The sequence below is a fragment of the Phoca vitulina genome, unplaced genomic scaffold (genome assembly GCF_004348235.1).
Source record: "Phoca vitulina isolate PV1807 unplaced genomic scaffold, GSC_HSeal_1.0 scaffold29, whole genome shotgun sequence".
In the NCBI taxonomy this organism is placed as follows: Eukaryota; Metazoa; Chordata; class Mammalia; order Carnivora; family Phocidae; genus Phoca; species Phoca vitulina.
Window position 1 is genome coordinate 1,948,174 of NW_022589732.1, and position 22,806 is coordinate 1,970,979.

The 22,806-nt window shown below is 37.0% G+C and overlaps 1 protein-coding gene across 19 annotated transcripts in view; it reads right to left on the reverse strand.

Moving 5' to 3' along the window:
• The window catches only part of ANK3 (ankyrin 3), a 511,278-nt gene that overhangs the window by 12,666 nt on the left and 475,806 nt on the right, over positions 1 to 22,806 (reverse strand). For 10 of the 19 annotated variants that reach the window (XM_032423844.1, XM_032423847.1, XM_032423845.1 and 7 more), the window contains 8 exons: positions 22,440 to 22,514; positions 19,219 to 19,350; positions 18,192 to 18,335; positions 15,166 to 15,474; positions 14,796 to 14,886; positions 12,022 to 12,397; positions 10,249 to 10,299; positions 7,720 to 8,219 (listed from right to left, as the gene is read on the reverse strand). In XM_032423844.1, coding sequence (XP_032279735.1) covers positions 8,049 to 8,219; positions 10,249 to 10,299; positions 12,022 to 12,397; positions 14,796 to 14,886; positions 15,166 to 15,474; positions 18,192 to 18,335; positions 19,219 to 19,350; positions 22,440 to 22,514 — 1,349 coding nt within the window. In that variant the 3' untranslated portion in view covers positions 7,720 to 8,048. Of the gene's footprint in view, positions 1 to 7,719; positions 8,220 to 10,248; positions 10,300 to 12,021; positions 12,398 to 14,795; positions 14,887 to 15,165; positions 15,475 to 18,191; positions 18,336 to 19,218; positions 19,351 to 22,439; positions 22,515 to 22,806 lie in introns of those variants that run through there. The other 9 variants (XM_032423855.1, XM_032423856.1, XM_032423849.1 and 6 more) reach the window with 8 other exon arrangements.

The window sequence follows — 22,806 nt, forward strand, 5'->3', positions numbered from 1 at the left end:
CCAAACCCCAATTTTAAAAAAATATTATTAAACTATAATTTATTTCTTCTTAAGCCAACAGAATTTTAAGGGATCTGTTGTGTCGAGACTTAAAATCTCTCAGGAAAGCACCAATCATGAACTAAACACCATGGAAATGTTGATCTGAGGGACTTTTTTTCTTTTAATCTGTGGAATTACCAGCCCCCTCCTCTTACTCCAAGCAGGCATCCATTTTCCATAGAACAAGACCTCTCTTCATTGAGCACCAGGGACACTTTTCTCCAAGAGCAAAGTTGTACAAATCCTCCACTTTTACCCGCTTTATGACACAAACGCAGTAGCCTTTCCACTTTTCTGAGTTAGTCTTGAGAAATTTTCAGTTCACTTTTTCTTACGTAAACACAGGCTATTGGAGTTTCTATTTTCAAAATGAAAAGGGTAAAGATCTGAGAAAAGGAAAGAAATGACAAATAACCAGAGGTGTTTTGTCTGGGAGATGGAGAAGCATTTGCTGACTTACACTGTGCAGCAGTGAGTTTAGTTCTTTCACCTGCACACTGGAAATGGATTGTTATAAACCCAAAGAGGAGAACCCCCCTCAGGTTAGGAGGAGGGAATTCAGATTTCCCTGTAGAACATACTGGAAAGGGAAAATGTATAGATTTGATGTAAGGATCCTGAACTGAGCTTTTTTGCCATTCTAACATTTAAACCCTGTGCATTTGCTGGAAGTGAGCACCCTCTGTCCTGGTCCCAGGCAGGCAGCAGGTAAGGTAAAGGCGGAGGTGGGGGACTGGCGGAGTGGGGGAGGGGGGCACTGCCCAGGGGGGTGGTGGTGATAGAGGGTTTTTATTTTATTTCTCTTACATGCTTGGACCAGCACATTCTACCCTCCATAAATGAACTTATCTCTGTGAAAACTCTGAAGACAGTAAAAAATATATAATGTTAAAGAAGGTTAAGAAGAAAAGTCTTTTTTGGGCGCCTGGGTGGCTCAGTTGGTTAAGTGACTGCCTTCGGCTCGGGTCATGATCCTGGAGTCCCGGGATCAAGTCCCACATCGGGCTCCCTGCTCAGCAGGGAGTCTGCTTCTCCCTCTGACCCTCCTCCCTCTCATGCTCTCTGTCTCTCATTCTCTCTCTCGCAAATAAATAAAATCTTAAAAAAAAAAAAAGAAAAGTCTTTTTCCTTGACCCTGATCAAATGCAGAGGTTGTCAAAAGCAGCAAACACTTCAAGCTGCCACACTGCAGATGCCAGCCTGTTAGCAGCATGTTCTAGAAAGTTCACAAAGCGATTATCCTCTACTTTTTCTTTGGCAGCCCCTCTCCATTACCATGTCATCATGTTTTCTCTCTTGTGGGATAGCAATTCGTCTTATTATTTTCCGAGTGATCTGTAGGAAGCAATAGTGAGAAGTAGAGATTTTCCTGTTTCCTATTTTAAGAGGTGACACTACAGCAAACAAACAGTAGGAAATCTAAATTCCAAGAGAAGCATAAAATCCTAATGATGATTACTTTTCTGGTGATGAGGTTGCCTTCTTCATCAGTAAATTGCTCTTCTGTGACAGATTCACCAGGAATGCTTTTTGCTTCCTCTCCCTAAAGGATGTGGCATAGAGATTAGCAACCTACTAGATGGACAGATCTCCACAGCACTCCACACATCACACACATGCTCTGTGGATTTTTAGAAAAAGAAAGTATAAATTCTACTTGCTACTCAAGGGCAAGGGGAAAAGGCAGACTCCTCTGATGGTTATTTAGCAGCCAACAACATTCAAAGCACTAAACCTTAGGCATGTAACAAGAATGATGGCTAGCAGCTAACTCCAAGAAGGAAGAACGATAAAACACAGTTACATGTTGATATACGAACCGAAAGGTTTCATTTGTTGAAAAAAAATTAGCCAATGATTAGAGCTCTGATTAGATCATCTCATTTTGATCACAGTGTTTCTTGATTAGTCCTACCAAATCTCTCAAATAATTTTTGGGTTGCATTGTGCTTAATCTAAATTAAGATGGTACCTTAGTCGGGGCATTATATTTATTGCCCTTGTCAGTTTTTTTTTTTCATGTAAAAATTCATTTACTAAGGGTAACATAGACTTTTTTTATAAGCAAAGTTCAGGGTACAGAGAAACTCTTATTTATTTTTCTTTAAAACTAAGCCTTTTGTAGGTCTTAAAATAAATGGGAATGACTCTGATGAAGTACGCAGTTTCTGACTACTATTTTCAAATGAAGGGGTCTTCTGTGATGATAGATCATCTAATCTCCATGGCTACAGACAAAAGATCAGTACTAAAGGAATTTAAAACAATGTTATCTTTCCGTTAGTGACTGCTAACTGATTTAGAAAGGGAAACTGTCAAAGATCTTCCTCTGGTGAGTTTTAAAAAATGGAATAAAGTCTTAACTCCCCATGGTGGGCTCCTGTTTTCCAGCTTGGTAGATTTGGATGGCTCCCTTAATCTCTCCCTATTGGCTCTATAATTGTATAAGAAAAACCACTCAGTAAAAATAGGGCCGTATTTGCAATATATCACCTTCTTCTAGTGCCACATATAGTTTGGGGGAACAGGGACAAACATCTTAAGTGCAGACCTACTCTAGGGACTTAGTGACCTGCTGGTCAGACTTCTTGTTGAAAAGGTGGCCTGGATAATGCCATAGAACGGTGTACTGCAGTTGTTGTTCACCTGCAGTTGTTTCAGGGAAAATGGCGGATCACAGAGACGACAGCTACATTTCCGGGAGAGCCAGGATTCTAACTCTTTCAGTGTCGTTGGTCTGGAAAAGGTAGTAGTTCTGATAATTTTGTCAGCGCCAGCCAATGGTCAGAAAGTTCTGTGATTGTTTTATGTCACAGCCCATAGAAAGGCAGTGTAAAGACTAAAACATTGTCTTGTTTGGCTAAAAAATTCTGTTTTCATTCTTTTTACAAAGTGCCTTTATATTCTTACAGATTGTAGGCTCACAGTTCACGATTGGGAAAGACATGGACTTATTTTCTTCACTGTGGTACAGAAAAATAAGATGTGGGGCACCTGGGTGGCTCAGTCAGTTAAGCGTCTGCCTTCGGCTTGGATCATGATCCCAGGATCCTGGGATCGAGCCCTGCATCGGGCTCCCTACTCGGCCAAGAGTCTGCTTCTCCCTCTGCCCCTCCCCCTGCTCATGCTTGCTCGCTCTCTCTCTGAAATAAATAAATCTTTAAAAAAAAAAAAAAAAGATGTTTCTTGCTGCTCATGTTTAGCTCCCTTAGGATCTTGCTTATGATTAGTTTCAGTTAGCACAGTTAGGGGGAGAAGGGAATTGGAAAAATGTAGAGGTCTCATGCTTAAATACACTAAAATCTGCAACAAGTTTTAATTCCTGTGGTTGTGAAAAAAAAACAAATTTCATTTTATTTTAAAAGTAAAGGCATAGGGGTGCCTGCTGGCTCAGTCAGGTAAGTGTCCGACTCGATCTCAGCTCAGGTTTTAATCTCATGGTCGTGAGTTCAAGCCCTGCATTAGGCTCCACACTGGGTATGGAGCCTACATTAAAAAAAAAAAAAAAAAAAGTAAAGGCATAAAGACATCAAAAAAGCCAATAAAAGGTTGTGAAAGATTTCCCTCTAGTTTAAAAATGAATAAATGAGATATTTTTGAGCTAACTCAGGGAAATGTCCAGCTCTTTGCATGTAGCTAATTTGAGGATCCCAGGAAAATCCGGTAAAACAGAATCCTATTGGATAAGTTATGAATGTACTTTTAGCAGGGAATGATGCCAGTTAACTGGACAGTCGCTGAGAGGAATGTGAAATAAGGTATATTTATAAACATAGCGAATACGTAGAAGAATTTTGATTTATATTAATAGCCTTAGAAAAAAGCAAAGTCCTATTTATAAATAACAAGCCCTATAAGTTGTTGAGATCTACTCTGGCATGTGGGCATTTTCATGTTTCCTACTGAAAATTCATACTGCTTATGTACAGCTAAAGATAAAGATGCCTCTCTTAATCTTAAGTGGCCATTAAATACAGTCAAGTAGTGCTTTAATAAGGCCAAAGTAAGTTGCGTGGTGATGTGGAAACTCACTAAACTGGGGGAGTGGATAAGTGAGGGGTTGATTAGATAGGGAAGACAGGAAGGAGTCAGGAAACATCGTTTTAAAAAAAAAAATCATCCATCTTTAATTCTGTCAAATATATTAGAGACCAAGTATTACCCAGGAGAGGTCTTTTTTGGGCCTTCTTTTATTAAAGACAGAAAATAATGTCTAATTAGTTCCTAAAGTTCTAGAAAACAGTTTGTACTTTGAACTAAGCAAAAGTTCCCCCCAGGTCTTGTTGATGGCATTATTTTTGGCAACACCTCCCCCCCACTTTTTTCTTTCCTATTTCAAAGGAAAATTACAGTACATATGGTGTCACAGTATCATCCCTGGTGGCCCCCTTAATGAAGACTAGCTGTTCTTCCCTTTGGACCTCTGCTGGAAGCATTGGATTTCATAATTTTTATTCCTCTGTCCTTGAATAAAAGGAAGGAATAACAGTATGAGATGTACCAATTGGCTCTGATGTCTGTAACATTAGAACTTAAACTTTCCCCCCAAATGGGATGGATATCACATTTGTGACATATATAACTTAGCAAGTTACTAAGCAGTATGTGATGGTATAACCCATTATTATATTCTGAGAAACCCACTTGCTGGGAATGTGCGTATGCATGCACATAACGTACATGTACATTTTATATACATACCAATACATGTACATAAAAATAATCTGAAGCTCAGGAACAGTGGTTACCTCTGGGAAATGGAATGAGTAGATCAAACTTTATATACTTTTGATTGATGATTTGGGGAAAACTTATATGGTTAGTAAAAAAGTTCAGAAGTAGAAATAAAAATACAGCTGAATTATATAATAAAAATTCAGTTATTTGAATCTTACCAAACTTCCTAATAGTTTGGCTGTGAGTTAATGTTTTTGTCTTTGTAATCACTGACTTAGCAAATACTATAAACAAGCTCACAGGACTAGTTAATTTACTCAAGCTGCTTCTAAGCATTTGAAACCACCGTGATATTATCAAATTATATAAAAATAAATGGATGTGCTTATAAAATCTAAAAATCCCCCCACAATTAGAAGTGTTTGTTCACTTGACTCATTCCTTAGGAACTTGAAAATAGTAAATGAAAAACAAAAATAAAAAAACAAACTTCAGAAGAAATGGGTGAACCTGCATATGAAATTGAAGAGAAAAACCATAAAATTATACTTTCACTCCATCAGTTGTACAAACTGAATGGCTAAGAAGACGGATTGGCCTCGACTTGCAGTCATGAAGCCCTGAGCCCATCTCCTGCAGGTGTGGACACTGCAGCCCAACCTAGCTCGGGGAGGGACGGAACAACCCCAAAATGGTTTTCAACTCTGAGAGCCTGAGTGCTAGAGGGATTACTATGGCAAACAGTCTAAATATGCTGGTCTGGCCCAAGGCTGGACAACCTCCGTGAAGAAGGCCAAATTCTCAGCATTCCAGTCCCATCAGATAATTTCCAGGAGAGACAGCCCACGGCGGCCCTGTTCCATGCCACTGGAAACGTCTAAGTGGCCAAGTGCCTAATTTGGTCTAGGAAAAGTTATTCCTTAATAATTTGTTCTAGAAGAGAAAGAACTTAGCAAGGAGGGAAAAGCAGGTAGAAGGCACTGCACTGGAGGGCTGGAGAGCAGGCTTGGGGGGGGGGGGGTCCCAGACTGCTTGCTGCCCTGCTGCGTGATTTTGGGTAAAGCCAACTGTCTAGTCCCTCGGTTTTGTCATCTCAGAAAAGAAGTGATTTTAGTATCAATGATCCCTTTCCATCCTAACACTCTCCTATTGTGTTTTTGGCAGGGGTGTTTTCCGTGTCATAAGTACTGTATACTATGGCAATTTCAAGCTCTTTTAACATTAGAAAGATAGCAACATATAGAGTGAAAAGAAAAGCAACAGAAGTGTGATCCTTTCCAACAGCCCCAAAAATCTGAACAGAAACGAGTAACCGGATCCTTATATGTGTAATTTATAATGATTTTTGTTATACCTAATTATAGCTATTTTTGCTAGCTTTCGGTTTCTCCAAGTTTGTTTGATTCTATTGTTTATACAATGCTCTCTTCACTTATAAAACCCATGCTCTGGTCATTCCACTCAAACTCCCTAAAATTACACTGACTTCAAGCAGTGGGGATTTGGGGAGAATAGACCCCTCTGTTTTATGAAGCCATCGTAGTGTAATTTTCTCTTTTAAACTTAAGCTCTTAATAAAAATGTTTATATATTACACATAATTATATATTAAGTTCAAATATATAAATAACACATTCTGACAAAATTGCTTAAAAGCTAACTTGCCAATGCATGTCTAGAATTCTAGAAGACCAAGAGAAGTAACCCTCATTGATTTGGTGGGTTTTGTGTTTTTATTGTTTTGTTTTTGTGCTCTTCAGAGTAAAACTTCTTTATCCTCTCCCTCTCACTTTTTTTTTGCAGGATTCTGTTTATTTTCTTCTGCCCTATATAGAGGAGATTCAACTTCTATAATGAGCAGCTTTTATAAGGAATGAGGTAGATTTGGATGCAACATGAGTATGTCGTATGTTAAGCATAAAAAGTAAGTTACAAGATGATCTGTCTGGTGCGCTTTTTCTGGTCGTTTCACTTTAAAATACCATTTTTTGAAGACGTTGATTCTGGGAAGGGCAAAGCCTGACTGAGCAAAGAGTATAGTTTTAAATCCTTCAGAAAACCTGTATTAAGTATTTCTTTCCCCTAATCCCAGGGAATGTGTGGGAGGTGACTGATTTTGAAGATTTTATAAGCGGGGTGAATACTTGCAAATATGCTGGATACCAATTAGTAATTTGGCTTGCCTAGATGGAATTGTCAAAGAAGTGATTCATGCTTTTTTTTTGTTTTTGTTTTTAATATATATAGCTGTCGATTGATTTGGGGATAGTTTAAGATTTAGACAAGGACTTACTTTCTTCTCTAATGCTTCCAGAGCCTGAGAAAACCTATACTAGAGCAGATTTGGCAGATTTTCTTCTCTTCTTTCATCTGATCTACGTGAAAAGTACAAGCAGCAGGAGTTTTAGATACCTAAGCCAACTTCTCTACTCTCTCATGGGTTTCCTGACACTTTGGGAGGGGATGATAAATCTGATAAATGGTTTTCAATAGATATTTCCCTTCCTTTCCTTCTTTCCAGAGCTGTCAACCAAGGAGCCTCAAGTTATTTGGACCACATTCAAAGGCCTGTGTGTTGAAAATGGCTTCCTGGTTTCTGCAGTCAATTATTCTAACATCAAGAAATTTCTCTCTAAAGACAGAGTCGAGTAATGAAGACAAGCAGCAGACTGTGGGAAGTGTTCTGCCCGACCTGACCAGGCATATAAAGTCAGTGCTTCCAAAGGCCTTTGTGGGGGAAATGAAGGTTTATTCATTGCATTCAACTGTGCTGCAACAGGGGGAGGAGAATATTTTTACGTCCAGTTAAAAAAATGCCTCCTATACTTAAAAATACAGCCTGATTTTCTGTATGTTAGTCAAGTTAAAAGCCTTTTTCAGAAGGTTTTGCCTGATTTTGTTTATGGCACATACATCCATGCGAGGCTATAACCAAATTCTCAGCTACTGATCAGTAACAAAGAACTGGTTTTTACTCAAGAGTTGTTCAGGCAGTAGGAATTTGAGACCGAGGAGAGAGCCTTTTCATTATTTCATTGTCCTTCTCCATCTGACCTCATACCTCATGTGGCCTCTGACGTTTCCACTGACCGTTTCATTTGATACGAACTATTCTCTCACCAAGATAAAATCTTTGTTCACATACAAGACTTTTTCAGGGAAGGCAGGATACAAATGCCAAGAATTCTCAGACAAAATTACAGCTGCGACGAGTCAGACACAGACCTAGACTGAATACTCACTACCATACAACACGACCCTTTCCTCTTGGTGGTGGTTCTTACAAGCTTTCAGATGTGCAAAGAAGCATATATAGAGCCGCTTACTTATCAAGCATGCTGAATTCTCAAGGCCACAAGGAAGGACTTTCTAATCCCATAGCAATGCCCCATCACAATCCGGCTACAGGATACCTTTATAATCAAACGCCGGCGAATAACGCGGGTAGTGACTCTCCGTTCTTCCTCTGAGCTCGAATCACTCTCACTGTCTTTCAAGTCCTGATAAATGCATTTTTTAGGATAATTTTACCATCACATTTAAAATAAAAGACATTCTGAGAAAGGAAATCAAAAAAGAATTACTTTCACTTGCTGGTTTTCCCTGCTAAGGAACATCACGATACGTATTTGTGAGAATCTTAAAAAAAAATTTAAGTGGAAGAAAATTTTGAGGAGGATCCTAAATGAAATGACTCTGTATATGTATGTATTACGTGTGTATGTGTATTATACATATATTTAATTACACTGATTTTTGTGTGCATATATATGGTAAAGATCAATGTAATTAAATAAAAATAATTATAAGAGACATTTTGGTATCAGAAACTACATGCTACTCATTATTAGTTTGAAGAGACATTAATATTCATTATTTAAAACTCGTTTTAAATCTCTATACATTTGACCTGAATGGCTATGCTTCACTTGATCTACAGAAAGAGGCATAACATCTGATTTTTATGAAATTTTGGTCAGATTTGACAACTTTATCGAAAGCTATTTTGAACTTTATAAAAAAGTAAAGAATTGACATCAGTAGAATTTGCCACATGTATTTATATTGGGAGATTTTTAGCAGCATAATTGGCTCCTAACACACAATCGGTGCTCAGTAAGAGTTTATGCAAATGAATGAAGGCATAATGTAAAACATGTAAAAACTTGGAGTCTTATTTTAAAGATCTGATATGAAACGAGGACAGAAAAAACATCTGACAGACAAGAATACAAGCAGTACACAAAATATTAATTTTTAGGCAATAAAGAAAGATGAGAAAAAGGGAAAAATATCTCTGGCTTCTACTTAAGTGTCATGGTGAAGACTTTACTGAATGATTTTATCTCTAAATTTTAATGGTGGAATTCTGAAAATAGTTCTGGCATTTTATTTTCTAAAAGTTTGCTAGTTGCCCCAAATCTGAGAGTCCTGGAGATAGATAGAAACTGCAGTTAATATCCATTGGAAAAATCAGTGGCAGTGTTGGTAAAAATAGGGGGAAAAAAGTAAAATTGTTACAGGAGGTACAAGTGTTAGCTAAAGTGATTGTCAAATGTTGTCAATGGGGCGCCTGGGTGGCTCAGTCATTAAGCATCTGCCTTCATCTGGGATCAAGCCCCGCGTAGGGCTCCCTGCTCAGCGGGAAGCCTGCTTCTCCCTCCCCCACTCCCCCTGCTTGTGTTCTTGCTCTCGCTATCTCTATCAAATAAATGAATAAAATATTTTTAAAAAATGTGGCAGAAAGTAATAAACCAGGGTTTCTTTAAAAAATGTCAAATAGATAATAAAGTAGACCATTTTTCACCCAAGGTACATTTAACAAATACTTTATAATATCAACCCTAACGTTTTAAGAAATTTCACCTGAACAAAATACCCTGCTGAATAATATGGTGTCAAAAGGAAAGAGTTTTCAAGTTTATTCCTTGCAAAGATATTGGCTGCTAAATTCCCTCTTTTAAAATGTTTTAGAAAAGATTGTAAATTCAGAAAACTTACAATGATCCCAGTACTGTGAAAGGAGGCACTGAAACAGCTCAAAAAGGCAGAAAAAGAGGAATTCATATTGTGAAAGAAAAGAATTCCCAATCAGCGTTCAGGGATCAACAGATTAGATGAGGCAAAAGCGAAAATTCAATCTGAATTATTCATACACAGAATTGTAAACTGGGGAAAGGTTTTCACTTGGGTAAATTGAAAAGCAGAACGTATGTTAATGCAAGCACTACCAAACCTAGACATCAATTGCATTATAATCCTATCAAGAATCATCTGAGACTAGTCCCTTTCAGAAAGAAAAATGTCCATTTGGCCAACGTTTAGTTTCTACTTTCTGCCTCAAGTCTCTGCTAATCTGAAGGTGAAAGGTAGAGAGAAGATGGTAGTAGAATCTTGATCAGGATTCGTTTTAGAGAATTCTCTAGAATTGGCGAAGAGCGTAACTAGTAGACAGACAAACGGGATTGTTTCAGTATGGCTTGCCATGGGTCACTGCATGGAAAGAGGTGGAAAAGAGCAGAAGTTTACCTTGTAACAGCAAGCAGTCATCCGTGTAAGAGCCGCACCCGGACTTTTGACCTGATTTTTTAGGGGACAAAAAGGGGACTGTTTTCTGAGACCATACATCAGATGACTACTCTATTACGGTCTAGCCAAAAAAGACACATCCTGAACATTTTGGGATTTCTTGTGAGATCAGAAAGTCCCAGAAACTTTAACTCCATTAAGAACTTTTATGCTCATGAAAACTTTTTAGGCATTAGAGTAGGACCTGTAACCAATACCAAAAGCACGATCTCATAGCAATTTGAAAACACTAAATTATGTTCCAGTACTGATGAACTCAGCTGAGCTTCCATTCAGGGTTTCATTTCAGACCCTCTTTTGCCTTCTCCCCGGTTCCCCAGTAGCCAATGTGTCCACACGTGTACACATCAAGTGCTTATTTATATTTAGATGATCATTTGATTTCAGAGCTTCTCTACGGATTTTTAATAGTAAACTTCCATAGTTAAGACATCACAATGTTACTGCTTCCTTCTGTATTTTGTGGACTCATTTTAAAAGGGAACATCCAAGGTCATACTGCTTAAATATGCTAAGAATTAACTGAAAGAAATCAATATTCAAAACCCATTTGTCAGGAAGTGAAAGGAAGGCCTGAGAATTTTACTTCCTCTCACTTTCCCTCCTAACACACAGGAAAATGGTCAAAAGATAGCCTGCAGAAGGGAAAAGGAAAGGATATGATTAATTGATCAGCTGATCATTAGCTCCTCAGTGACTGGGAGTTTACTAATAAAGTTTTTGTAAACCATGACTTAATCATGGACTTGCTATTTTATAAAAGACTTGGGGTTTTGTTTTGTTTTGTTTTGTTTTTTAAATCCCAAACACTGCAGTAGGTCTTAAGCACCACTGGATGTATTAGGGAAAACTGCAAGTGCTACGATTCCAAGATGTCCACGTCTCAGCCTACACCTACTGCATGGTTCAGGAAAAGACACGACTGAGAGAGCAAAAAGCAGTAAAAAAAACATGTAGGTAATGGAACTAATTTTTATTTTCTTATATCCATCTATGAATTATAAATTTCAGTTCAAAACCTCAAAGAATGAAAAAAAAATCTATTAGATGGTAAACATGTTTTAAGTACAAAGTGCAAGCAAATAATTCTATGACAGTAAGCCTTTAAAATTATTGAAAACAAATATTAAGATAATTATCAACTTAGATAAACAAAGGATTAAAATGATACCTCTAACTTCAAATTTCTAAATGTCAACCAACAGTCGTATATACCCACCTCATTTCAGGCTTGGGCACTGGGTTTCTTTAATTTTTAAAACATGCTTTCAGACAACAGACCTTAGAGGGTAGAACTCTTAGATGGGTCACACGCTATAAACTCTTTAAATTATGCAGAAGAACCAGGAAAAGTCAGAATAATTATCCTCCTTCCATAAGAAAGAAGACTGGGCTGGGAGTTAGGAAGCCCAAATCCAAATCCTAGGCAAAATTACCACTGGACCTTAAACATAACATCTCTGTAGTTCTTTTTTTCTCCTGAAAAATGGCTGAAGAGATGCTTCTCCCTTTTTCCTACTCAGTGAATGAAAAATATAATCAAAGAGTATGTGTTTTACCTAGTGCTTTCTTCAGCCCCGCCATTAGTGTTAGCACTGATAATGTGGAAATAGTAAAGAACCTTGGGCCCAGTGTTACAAGATTAATCAAAGGACGTGAAGCATCAGTACTCTTGGCTTAACTGACAGTGTATCGGATAACTGGACTGCATACCTTTTGCTCAGACCCACTGGACCCCTCTTCTTCGTGCAGGTTAAGCCTTGGCTTGCCATCTGCAGGAGTCCTACTCATCTTTTTCATACTGACAGGCACACAGGGTTTAGGCTCTTCAATTACAAACTTGCTGGTTTCTTCTAGAGCTTTCTGATAGGCTGCTAGTGATGATGCTGGTTCCTCCACACGACCAGATCCATGTATTTTTGGTTTCAGAGTTTCCTTAGCACTCTGTTTCCCTACATCATTTTGGGATTCTGGAAAGTAGGATTTTGTCTTTGCCTCTGGAGTGATTTCTGCATGGCTCCCATTTGCTTCAAATTTCCCAGGTTCTCCTTTGAGATATGAGGTAATAGAATCTCGACACTGATCAGGGCTGCAAAAGAGAAAATGTGGAAATTTACAATGGTAATACATAGCTGAAAATGGGCTTTAGAAGCTCTAAATTTTAACAACCATGTTTTAAATCACTTTTATAGTCATAAAATAGAAAGGCATGAAAAATCTGATGTGTGAGGGGCGATCATGGGTTTGGGGGTGAGGACCCAGGCTTCCCCCACACCCCAATTCCCAACCTGCCTAGCTATGCTGCCCTTGTTTCTGTTTTGTTTTGTTTAATTGCACTGCTACAGCTACTTGGATTTGAGATTTTTAAAAGTCATCTTGAGAGGTTCACGGACATACCCAGAGTTCCAGACCCACCGATCTAAAAGAGGAGGAGGATACTGCAAAAGGCTTTCGCATTGCCCAGGGAAAAAACTGCTGGCCGAGAATCAAATGCATTCCTGTTTGGAGAGCTCTGGCAACCCCAAGCATCCTACATTTCAGTCTTTGGATGGGTTTCCAGTTGTGAATCCTGCCATCCTGACTTTGCAACCCTCACACCCTTACTTGGGTCTCCTCCTTCCCCTCCCCTGACCTCTGCTGACTCCCGCTGGTGAGCAGGTGTTGGTGCTCACCTGTCGCTTCTCTGTTCTGTGAGGACTATTTTCCTTTCAACTGTTAACGATCTTTCTCTTCCAATACTTTCTTTTAAATTGATTTCTAATTTTTACTAGTATCAGTATAGACTTTTATTTTCTAGCTTGTGCACTGTTTTTTAGTGGTCTTTATTACCCGTAGAATCCTGAAGGTGGTAACTAGCACAATATTTTATATGCATTTTATATATATATATATATATATATAAATGTCTGTAAGTATGTGTGTATGCTTATAATCAAATTCTGATTATATATAAACAACCCCCAATCAACAGCACACCCTATTTCATATGTGTAAGGATTTTGGTCCCAGCACAGTATGAAGATGCTATAATCTAAATGTATCTATTTCCTGCTATGCAACTATAGATTACGTGACTATATTAGAACACAGACATCAAAATTAGTACTATTTGTTGTCTTTGCAACAGTCTGGTAGGCTGAACACAGAATTCTTTGGACTTACCATTCTTCTAAAGGAATCTTCTAGACTCCTTTTTGCAAAATGTTATAAACTCCCTCTTTGGGAATTTTTATATAAGCAAGAAGCTTATCAGCAATGTGAAAATATTAAATATGGTTATGAAAGAAATTTAAGTTGGATGCAAAAAACCCTGAGGTTATCACTAGTTGCCACTGAAGTAACATATATTTTAGTCTGATGTATGCATAAATAAAAATAATGCCAACTACTACTGAGAGACTATTTGTACCAGTCATCCGGTAGCCATTCTATAGGCTTTCTTTTTCAATCTGTAAACCTGCTTGAGGAAAGCAGCAGTATTCCAGTTTTTAAAGCTGATTAGACTGACATTCTTAGAGCTTAGAAATTCATCCAGAGTCACAAAGTGCAAACCTAATGCTGGTGGGATTTGAACCAATATCTGAAGGACACTAGATTCTCACCTTCCTAGAGTAAGTCCACTATAAAAAAGAACTAGATTCATGATTAGGGAATTATTTTGGTCGTAATCAAATTTCCACCATGGCAATATTACTTGGAGTGAAGAATTACATATGCAATGTTGCAAATTACATAAAATGTTCATGTAGGGAAAAAGAAGGATATACAATGTTAAGTGTTTTCTTAGTACGGTAGGAGGACCGATGACTTTTCTTTTTGCTTCTCTGCATTTCCTACATTAAGACATTTAGAAAAATGTATGTAAAAGAAATCTTAAAAATCTCAAAATTTAGTGGCAGTTATTGCTAGATGATGGGGTTTTGATCTGTGTTTTAAAGTTTGCATAATAAGCATATTATGTTTGAAGTCAGGAAACAATAGAAATGTTCATATTTCTAAAAGACATGGGGTTTATTTATTACATTATTTTGAAAGTGCATTACTTATTGGCTTTGTGAAAAGAATAATGCAAATAATAAACTAGAAAAGAGCAGTCTTCTAAAGTAAACATACACATCTTTGGCATGCATGTAAAACTGTTTGCATTTTACTTCAGGCTATCAGGAGTTGTTTTTTTGTTTTGTTTTATTTATTTATTTTTTTTAGTAGGCTCCACACCCAGCATGGAGCCCAGCAGGGGGCTGGCTGTGATTTCTTGAACTCACAACCATGATTTCAAGAACTGAGCTGCGATCGAGAGTTGGATGTCATGTAACTTTCCCTCTCCGGATTAGCAGAATGAACCAACCTTTAAGGCAGGTATTATCCCCAAACTGCAATGGTGATTTAGAAAAAGGGTAATTGCTAAAAAGCAGGTATTTAAAACAAACAGTTAACTAACATGTAACCTGTGATTCGCTTTTCTATTTTCTGAAACGGAGCCATACCTGTCATCCAGCCGTTCTAGTAACCCACCAGTTATTCTTCGAGCTTGAGCAGAGGACTCTAGGTTTCCACTTGATGTCTCGTTCTGCCAACCTGAAATTGAAGACATTTCCAGTTCTGCTTGCTGAACACGTTTAAGAATAGCCTGTACTTTTTCTTCTGTCATCTCCTCAGACTCTACTCCTTCTTCAAGTTGAATGTCCTCAAATAGAGATTTGAGTTTTTCTTCCGTCATCTCCTCATCAGGACCAGATTTTCCTTTCTCTTGCTGCTCAGAGCTTACTCCTATTTTACTAGGCTGTTTGAATGGCTCTGCTGGTTTAACATCTTTTGGGACCCCAGCCATACTTCCGAGGTATTGAGGATACTCACTCAGACATACATTCTCCAACTGGCTCTCATCTACATCCACTGCATCAGGCATTTCTGTTAAAGGCATTGAGTCTTCGAGTTTGCTGTCTTCTAAGGAAGTGTCTTCTGCAGTTACAACTGGAGGTCCATCTGCTGAATTCTCTATGTTGCCCTGGGAAGGCACTAGCCCATCACTCAGTCTACTGGGGGTTCTAAGGGGAGACTCTATGCTAGAGATATCGCTAAAATAATCATCTTGCTGGAAAGGGGTGGGTGGTGTGTAGTGCAACCCTGTGGGAGTTTCCAGTTCCACTTGAAGGGAAGGATAACCTATGGAAGACAGTACATTCGGACTGACTGGAATGAATTAGAGTACAGCAAACAAAACACATGGAATGAATTAAATTATATCAGGTATGAAAATGTATGATGAGTTACAGAATAATGTTCATAAATTTATTGGTTTAGTTCAATTAAATGTAATACAATGAAATAAAAGACTAGTGCACACTATAATAAAACAGAATACTAAATAAGATATAAATGATTTCTATCAATTTTGATAATTTCAATACAATAACTTAAATATACAGACTAATTCAATCCAATACAAAATTAGCTATCGTTATATAAGATACACATATTCCATGGCCAAATTTATTATCTTTCTACTTTTAGCATGCAAAATCCATATTGTGGTGGACTGCATACAGCAAGCCACAAGAAACCAAATTTCATAAGTCACTTATAACTTATTTTAAGAGCTTTACATATGAGCAATGCTATCCAACTCTAATTCTCACTTTTATTCACTTGAAATTTACCGTGAAGAAAAATACATTTAATCTTTGGAAGGAAATTATTATTAGATTTTAGAGCAGTAGCACTGGGAAAAAAAAATCTAAAAAGATGCTAGGAAAAGGATTTGAAAAGCAGATAAAGTAGAAAAGACTCCAAGGAAAATTTTCAGGTGTCATAATGTGACAGAGATGAAAGGGTTGTGGTGTATATGGAGGTCTTAGTGAACTTGGTGATAGGGGTCCACTCAGAACCACAAATCAAAAAAAGAGAAAAAAGAAATGATACACAACAGAGACAGGAAGAAAGCCATTTGCAAAGAGCTCTCTGAATATTCACGACAATACTGTGAAACACGGAGGTTTATTTATTCCCCAGCCTATTGAGAGGGGAAGTAGGAAACAATTCCCTTGTTTTAACCTTCACTGTGTGGACAAAGGGAATATTTTTCTCCTTCAGCAGAGAGAGAAGTCAACAATGGTCTGGTCATGGTGAGGAAAGGAGGTTTCATAAAAGTTCAACAAAGAGGAGAGACAGGAAAAAAAGGCAGCCAAGCACATTTTCTGAATCAATGGTTTACAAAATGAGAGCCTAATTTTCCCATCAGTCCGTGACAAATACCAACTTAGCTTTTGTTGTAAATTCAAACTGCTATAGGTAAGTATAGTCACCTATAAACCAGAATCTTGTTGAAAAACTGGCTGAGATTAGCTGAGGTTTATAATCTGCATAAGTGAAATTTACTTCATACACACATTCCTAAATTTCCCTATGATTTTTTAAAATAAGAAATATAAAATATTAAGATGTAGCCACGAAAAATTCTTGTGAATTTATTTAATGATTTTAAAATGTTAAAAATAAATAAAGCTTTCAATTCTATTGACTATTTCCATTATTTTCTGGTTATCTTGCTTGTTAGTTCTTTCTTTTCTTTCTTTCTTTTTTTTTTTTTTTGTTTGTTCGGTATTTTCTTAAAAAATTTTTCCCCAAAAAGAATATTAAAAGATTCCATAAACTATAACTTGGCAATAATTCAGAATTTGAGATAACAATGGTCTACCTTTAGTGCAAAAAGAGACTGTCTACCATTACATGGTCTTACATATAAGATGAGGCCTTGAAGAGAGCTTTTTTCCAAGGTTCTGTGGCATTTATAAGCTTAAAAAGAAACCACTTTTGACATTATTGCCCATCGTGTTATGTGGATAATAAGGTATGCTATAAATTTTCTGTTGACTTTAACTTTAGCAAGCAGAAACTTTTTAAGAATTTGACAACTTTGCTACATAGTATATCTAGAACTACACGTTGTTGATTTTTGTTAGTCTAACTTTGCCAGTTTAAAAAATGGGGGAAAAACACCATATTTTTCAAAACTGGGGATAGTAGAAAAATATCCCTAAGCTCTTCTTTCTACCTCCACACCATCATCATGTTTTACTCAAAATTCATTATAGGAATAAATTTCCATTTGTAAAGCAAGACAAGCACCTTGAAAAACATAGTAAGGTATTTGTTATACTTTTTGATACTTTGATTAAAAAAATGCCCCAATTTACATACTGAAGGAAAGATGATGATATTCTTATAGAAATTAAGCTAATGTAAAAAAGGAATTACTATGTTATTAGTGACATCTGTGCTCACTGAATTAGAAATGACACTGACTTTTATATATGATAGATCAGGCAGGGTTTTTCCAAACAATAAATGGAAGCATATAAAGTTAAAATATGCTAAATAAGTAAAACATGTTTTTGAGTAATGCATTAGACTTTTTCAGTACATGCTTAAATACTTGGCCCCCCCAAACAGGAATTCAAACAGGAATATGCTTAAACCTGACCCAGTACCTTGGTTCTTTGAAAAAAGACAGCTTACAATTTGGTCTTATCAACATGTAAATAAAAGAGTTCACTAGTTTTTTAGGTTAATGTGAAAATGACAAAAACAATGCATTCTCTAGGTATTAAATTTTCTTCCACTTGGTCATGTAAAATATTTGAAATACCAATTCAGTTAACCTACGCTTTTATACCTCATTATTTGTATTTACTATAACAGAAATTTATCAAGTTTGTTCTATCAGAGTGTTTATTTGCAGACTCTAGTAGAGAAAATGCTGTGAAAATGAGAAATTAAGTCAAGCAAATCACAATTTAGTTGGTTTTAAGTGACTGCCTTGTCCTACACACTTTCAAATTTTATCAAATGATTAAATAAATATGAACACTAAATTCAATTACCATCAACAGGGTCATGGAAAACATTGTTCTCATCTGCAAAACTTCTGGTGCCTGAAATATTTCCATAATCAAATATTGGTCCTTCTAGGAGAGTCACTATATCTATTCGATTAATTTTTGTCAAGACCGAAGTTAAGGCATCAGCTGAAAAAGGAGAAAAAAGGGTTGAAAACCCGATTAAATTATTTTCTTCCAGTCATCCCAATATCCACACAAAAGCATGGCGTTCTCGACCCTCCTAGTGGTTTAGCTCCTTCTCGCTGAGGCTCTGCCATATTACCATGCAGAGGGCTCAGAAAGCTCGGTGTTACAGGGACGTCATGTCAGGGTCTTAAGAATCACTTTGTGAAGCTATGTGTGGTGACAGCAACATTCATTCCGCGGTACGATGCTGAGCAGATGGGCCTCAAAATAGCTAGACTCCTTTTAGTTACGAGGGGATCTATTAAAATTTTAAACATGTTCCTCTCCTTTTAGACTGTCAAAATAGATCACCCTCATATTTGATGCTTAGCATTTTAATGACTTACTAAGGTCAGGCTGACACAGGCAAACCCACAATAACTTATTTCACATTGCCGTAGTACAGCACCACTCCCCCCCCACCCCCCCTCCAAACCAAGCCGAACCTAAAAATACTGGAGAATTCTCTGCAGCACAGTTGAAGCTGAATAAAATGATTTGATCCTATCCTTCTTTCTTTTTCTCCCTGTGCTTCTAGCTCTGGCCACAGCAGTAGCCTCAGTGTTTCTGACTACTACACCATGATTTAACAGCTAGAATTCGATTTTCATTTTTGATGGTCACGGAGAGAACGAAAGACAAAATGCAACAAATTCACCACTACCTGCTTTCTTAAGAAGCTTCCTAAAGACAGGTGTTTAGAATATTAGCGCTAAATTAAACAAGTATAACTTCAAAAGACTTGCTATTACTTTATGATTACTCTGGTCTATTAACAGTAGGCTTATCTAAAATACTGAATATATGCAGTTTTGAAAGTTAAAGTAATATAATGTCAGCATACTTGTAGCATTTTTTCCGTCTCTGGTAACCCATTTTTTTAATAACATGAAGCTTTGAGAAATTAAAGAATTTGGATTTTCCACACGTATTTGATTGATTTCATCCACTGAAAAATTCAGTTCCCTTGCCAGTTCTGTAGAAAAGAAAAAGAGTTACTAAGATTTCACATTCTACTTTTATCACATATGTTTCATAAACGTAATGCTCAAGTGCCACACACACACGCACACACAAAGGAATTGTATAGTAAAACCCAGTCCAGCCTTGCGCATTAATCTTTACACGCTTGCTTTTACAGGGAAGTCGTGATCACACACAGGCTGGACTTAACTCTCCTGAGATAACTGCTTAGTTACAGTTAGATTCCCTCTTGAGAGATTCTTTTATAAAGATTCATGATCTGTACGAAGAGGATGTTGCTGGATTCTTTTAATTTATTAAATTAAATTGAATTGAATTCAGCCAAATTATTCTTTGCACTTTGCTCAAGCCTCATATAAGATGGGCAGGGATACACACCCATAAATAGGGCACAAGAGATGCTGGTAATGTGCCTTCAGCAATTCCACTTGGGAGGTTAAATGATGACCACAGTCCAGATTGCCGTCTGCGCTATGCTACTACTTGTCTAACAAATAAAAGGGAAATAGCTTTGCGTCCACCTAAATGTCTATACACGTATGCTCGTCCTTGTCAATCAGAGAGTGTCTTTGGGAAGATACGTGTGAGCATTAGCGGCTCCCTCTGGAAACAGGAGTCGAAGATGAGAAGGAGCCTGACTTTTCACTGTATATTTCCTGTACAGTTAAAAAAAAATCCTCAGGTATGTATTACTTTAAGTGATTCTAGAAATAAATGGGAAAAAAAAAATCCTCCCATGGAAAAGAAACTGGTCAAGATTCTACCCTGCTTAAATATTTCTAGCATTTGGCGAAATGCATGCAGAGGCTCAAAAAACTCCAGATCCTTTGATCAAGCGATTTCACTTCTAGGAACTATCGTGATGATACATTGGGTTGGGCACAATGATTTACACACATGAATATTTATCTCAGGCTTGTACTATTAAAAAACGGAAAACAATCCAAATGTTGAACAAAAGAAGAGTTAATTGAGTTAATGCAGTGACTTGTGAACTGTTTTGATCATGGCCTACAATTAGATATACATTGTATAGCGTGATGTTTATATAAATGAAACCAGATCTTCAAGAAGCAAGACTTAGCCTTAATACATGTAATACACAGACATTTCCCCCCATTCTATTCTATTAAAAAACAAAACCAAAGTATGTATTGATTTCATGACTCAGGAGTGCACTGTGACCCAAAGTTAGAAAAACACCATTATAAAGTATGTATACTAGATGTTATTTATCCATGAAAACCAAGATCATAGAATATGCAATTTTGTGGAAACTAGGTAATAACAAATAAAAAAGCAAAAAATTACATGGTGTATATAACATTTTAAAGCTTTTTATACTAAAATCAAAGTACATTAAGATGTTAACAGTGGTTCTGAGGGACAGGATTAAATTTTGCTCTTCTAATTGGTAATTTTAATGACAATCTTCACTGAGCAGATAGTAATTCAAATTACAAAGTTAAATTTCTTTTAAGATCTTCATCCCTTTGTGCTTTAAGAGACAATACTCCTTACCATCCAACACGCCCTTATGACCCAACTGTATCCTGTCTAGTGATCCAGTGAAGAGCAAAGACACACTGTCGCTAAGAATTTTACAGTTTAATAGTTTTATGTCACATCTTCTCCAAAAATTTACTCTGACAGACTTAAGGACTGGATTTGTCTAAGGTAAATAATCTAATAGTATGGGCATATAATACTGCAAACCCAACATTTGCTCCAGTGTATTTTCAGATCACAATGTCTGATGTTAAAATATAATTATTATTAATTTTATGTTAGCAAATATTTATATATAACGAATTGCTATTAACTCTCAACAAGCTGCTTAGGATTACTCAGACCACCTGTCTTCTCAGAGTACCACTAGGCTCCTGGTTGTTAGCAGCGTGCCTGAGAGCAGAGGCTGGGTGGAAGGAGACAGGAAGGTTTAATAAGTTGGGGGTGAGGGCAGGATTTAGGCCATTTCAAGGAAGAAAATGTAGCTGACCTTGTTTGCCATTATCTGGTTTCATATTCTCCCTTTTAATAGCAGAGATAATTCTTTCCCCGAGCATAGACTATCACGGAGGGTATACAAGATGACTTAGATATGACAATGGTTGACATTTATATTTTAAGCTACTGTGTTTTTTTGGCTGAGTATTAAAAACATACACTCAACGTCTAGAACTTAAAATTTCTCTGATTCATGAGAGGTAGGATTTTGGAGGCCCAGTTAACATCAAATCTACAAAGCAGAATTGTCCAAATGATACAGAATCTTATCTTCATCTGTAATGAAGTGAAATCAAGCTAAATATTCCTTTTCTACACACGGATCATAAACAGTTTCATTCATCTCACTAAACTCAATGACTTTTGTAAACTGAATGAGTTTCTATACGTGTATCCTACTTAAAAAATTGTAATTGAAATGTTCAACTTCCTCATTCCCTTATTTTCTTGTTTATGTAGTTATTGAAAAATGATCCTTGTTTTCCTTTAGTGAAGATGTAAGATTTCCTTTTAAATAAATCTTTGGGCATAAGAGTGAGTCCACTTAAAGAAAAGTCTCAGGGAAATAAACATACAGATAATCTGTGTATATCATAAAAACCGTGAAGATGACTCACGAGTGATTAACATTTGGGAAACACAGGCATGGGTTAATTGAACGGTTGCCCGAGAGAGCTGCTCTATGGGAATACACCATTTTAAAGTTTTGGATTACTTAAAAGTCATAGGCCTTAATTGTGCTTTCCTTGACCCCAGAAAATAAATTTACTACTAGGTAAAATGTTATCTTCTATTACCAGAAATGGCAGTGTGAAGAAAGTGCCTACATTTAAAGTAAAGTAAGATTTAAATTTCTATTCTTTAGTGTATGTGCATTGAAGAAAACTTTGAAAAACACAGGATGTAAGGTATTATCGATAATTATCTCTGGGTAGGTAGAATTGTGGATGGTAAAAATGTTTTGTTTTGTTTTCTACTTGTTGCTTGCTTCTGTTTTTTGTAACGAACCCCTCGTGAGTAAGACAGAGAAATCAAGACACTGTATTCGTTTCATTCAGGAGTGTGCGCACTTACCTGTCCAACTAAGTCCCAGGTGATCAGCTACTATTGCCATCCTGATATCTGTCCGTTCACATGGACTCTGTGGACCTACGATTTACAATTTCTTAATTAAAATAATCATCAAGAAAGACACGATACCGGAAAATTGTTTTTTAGCAGTACTCAGATTTTACAGAGAGACTAATGCTAACACTGTACACTTAAATGTGTCCTAGTCACCTACACGAACACTTGTCTTTTCACATGGCTCACTTGATTGTCACCTGCCCCGGCCAGATGTGAGACTACATGGATGCTTAATGTGATGGGATCAAACATGCTGACGAGCTAGCTACTGGACAACGGTTACAGAATCATTGTGTCGGTGAAAACACCATGA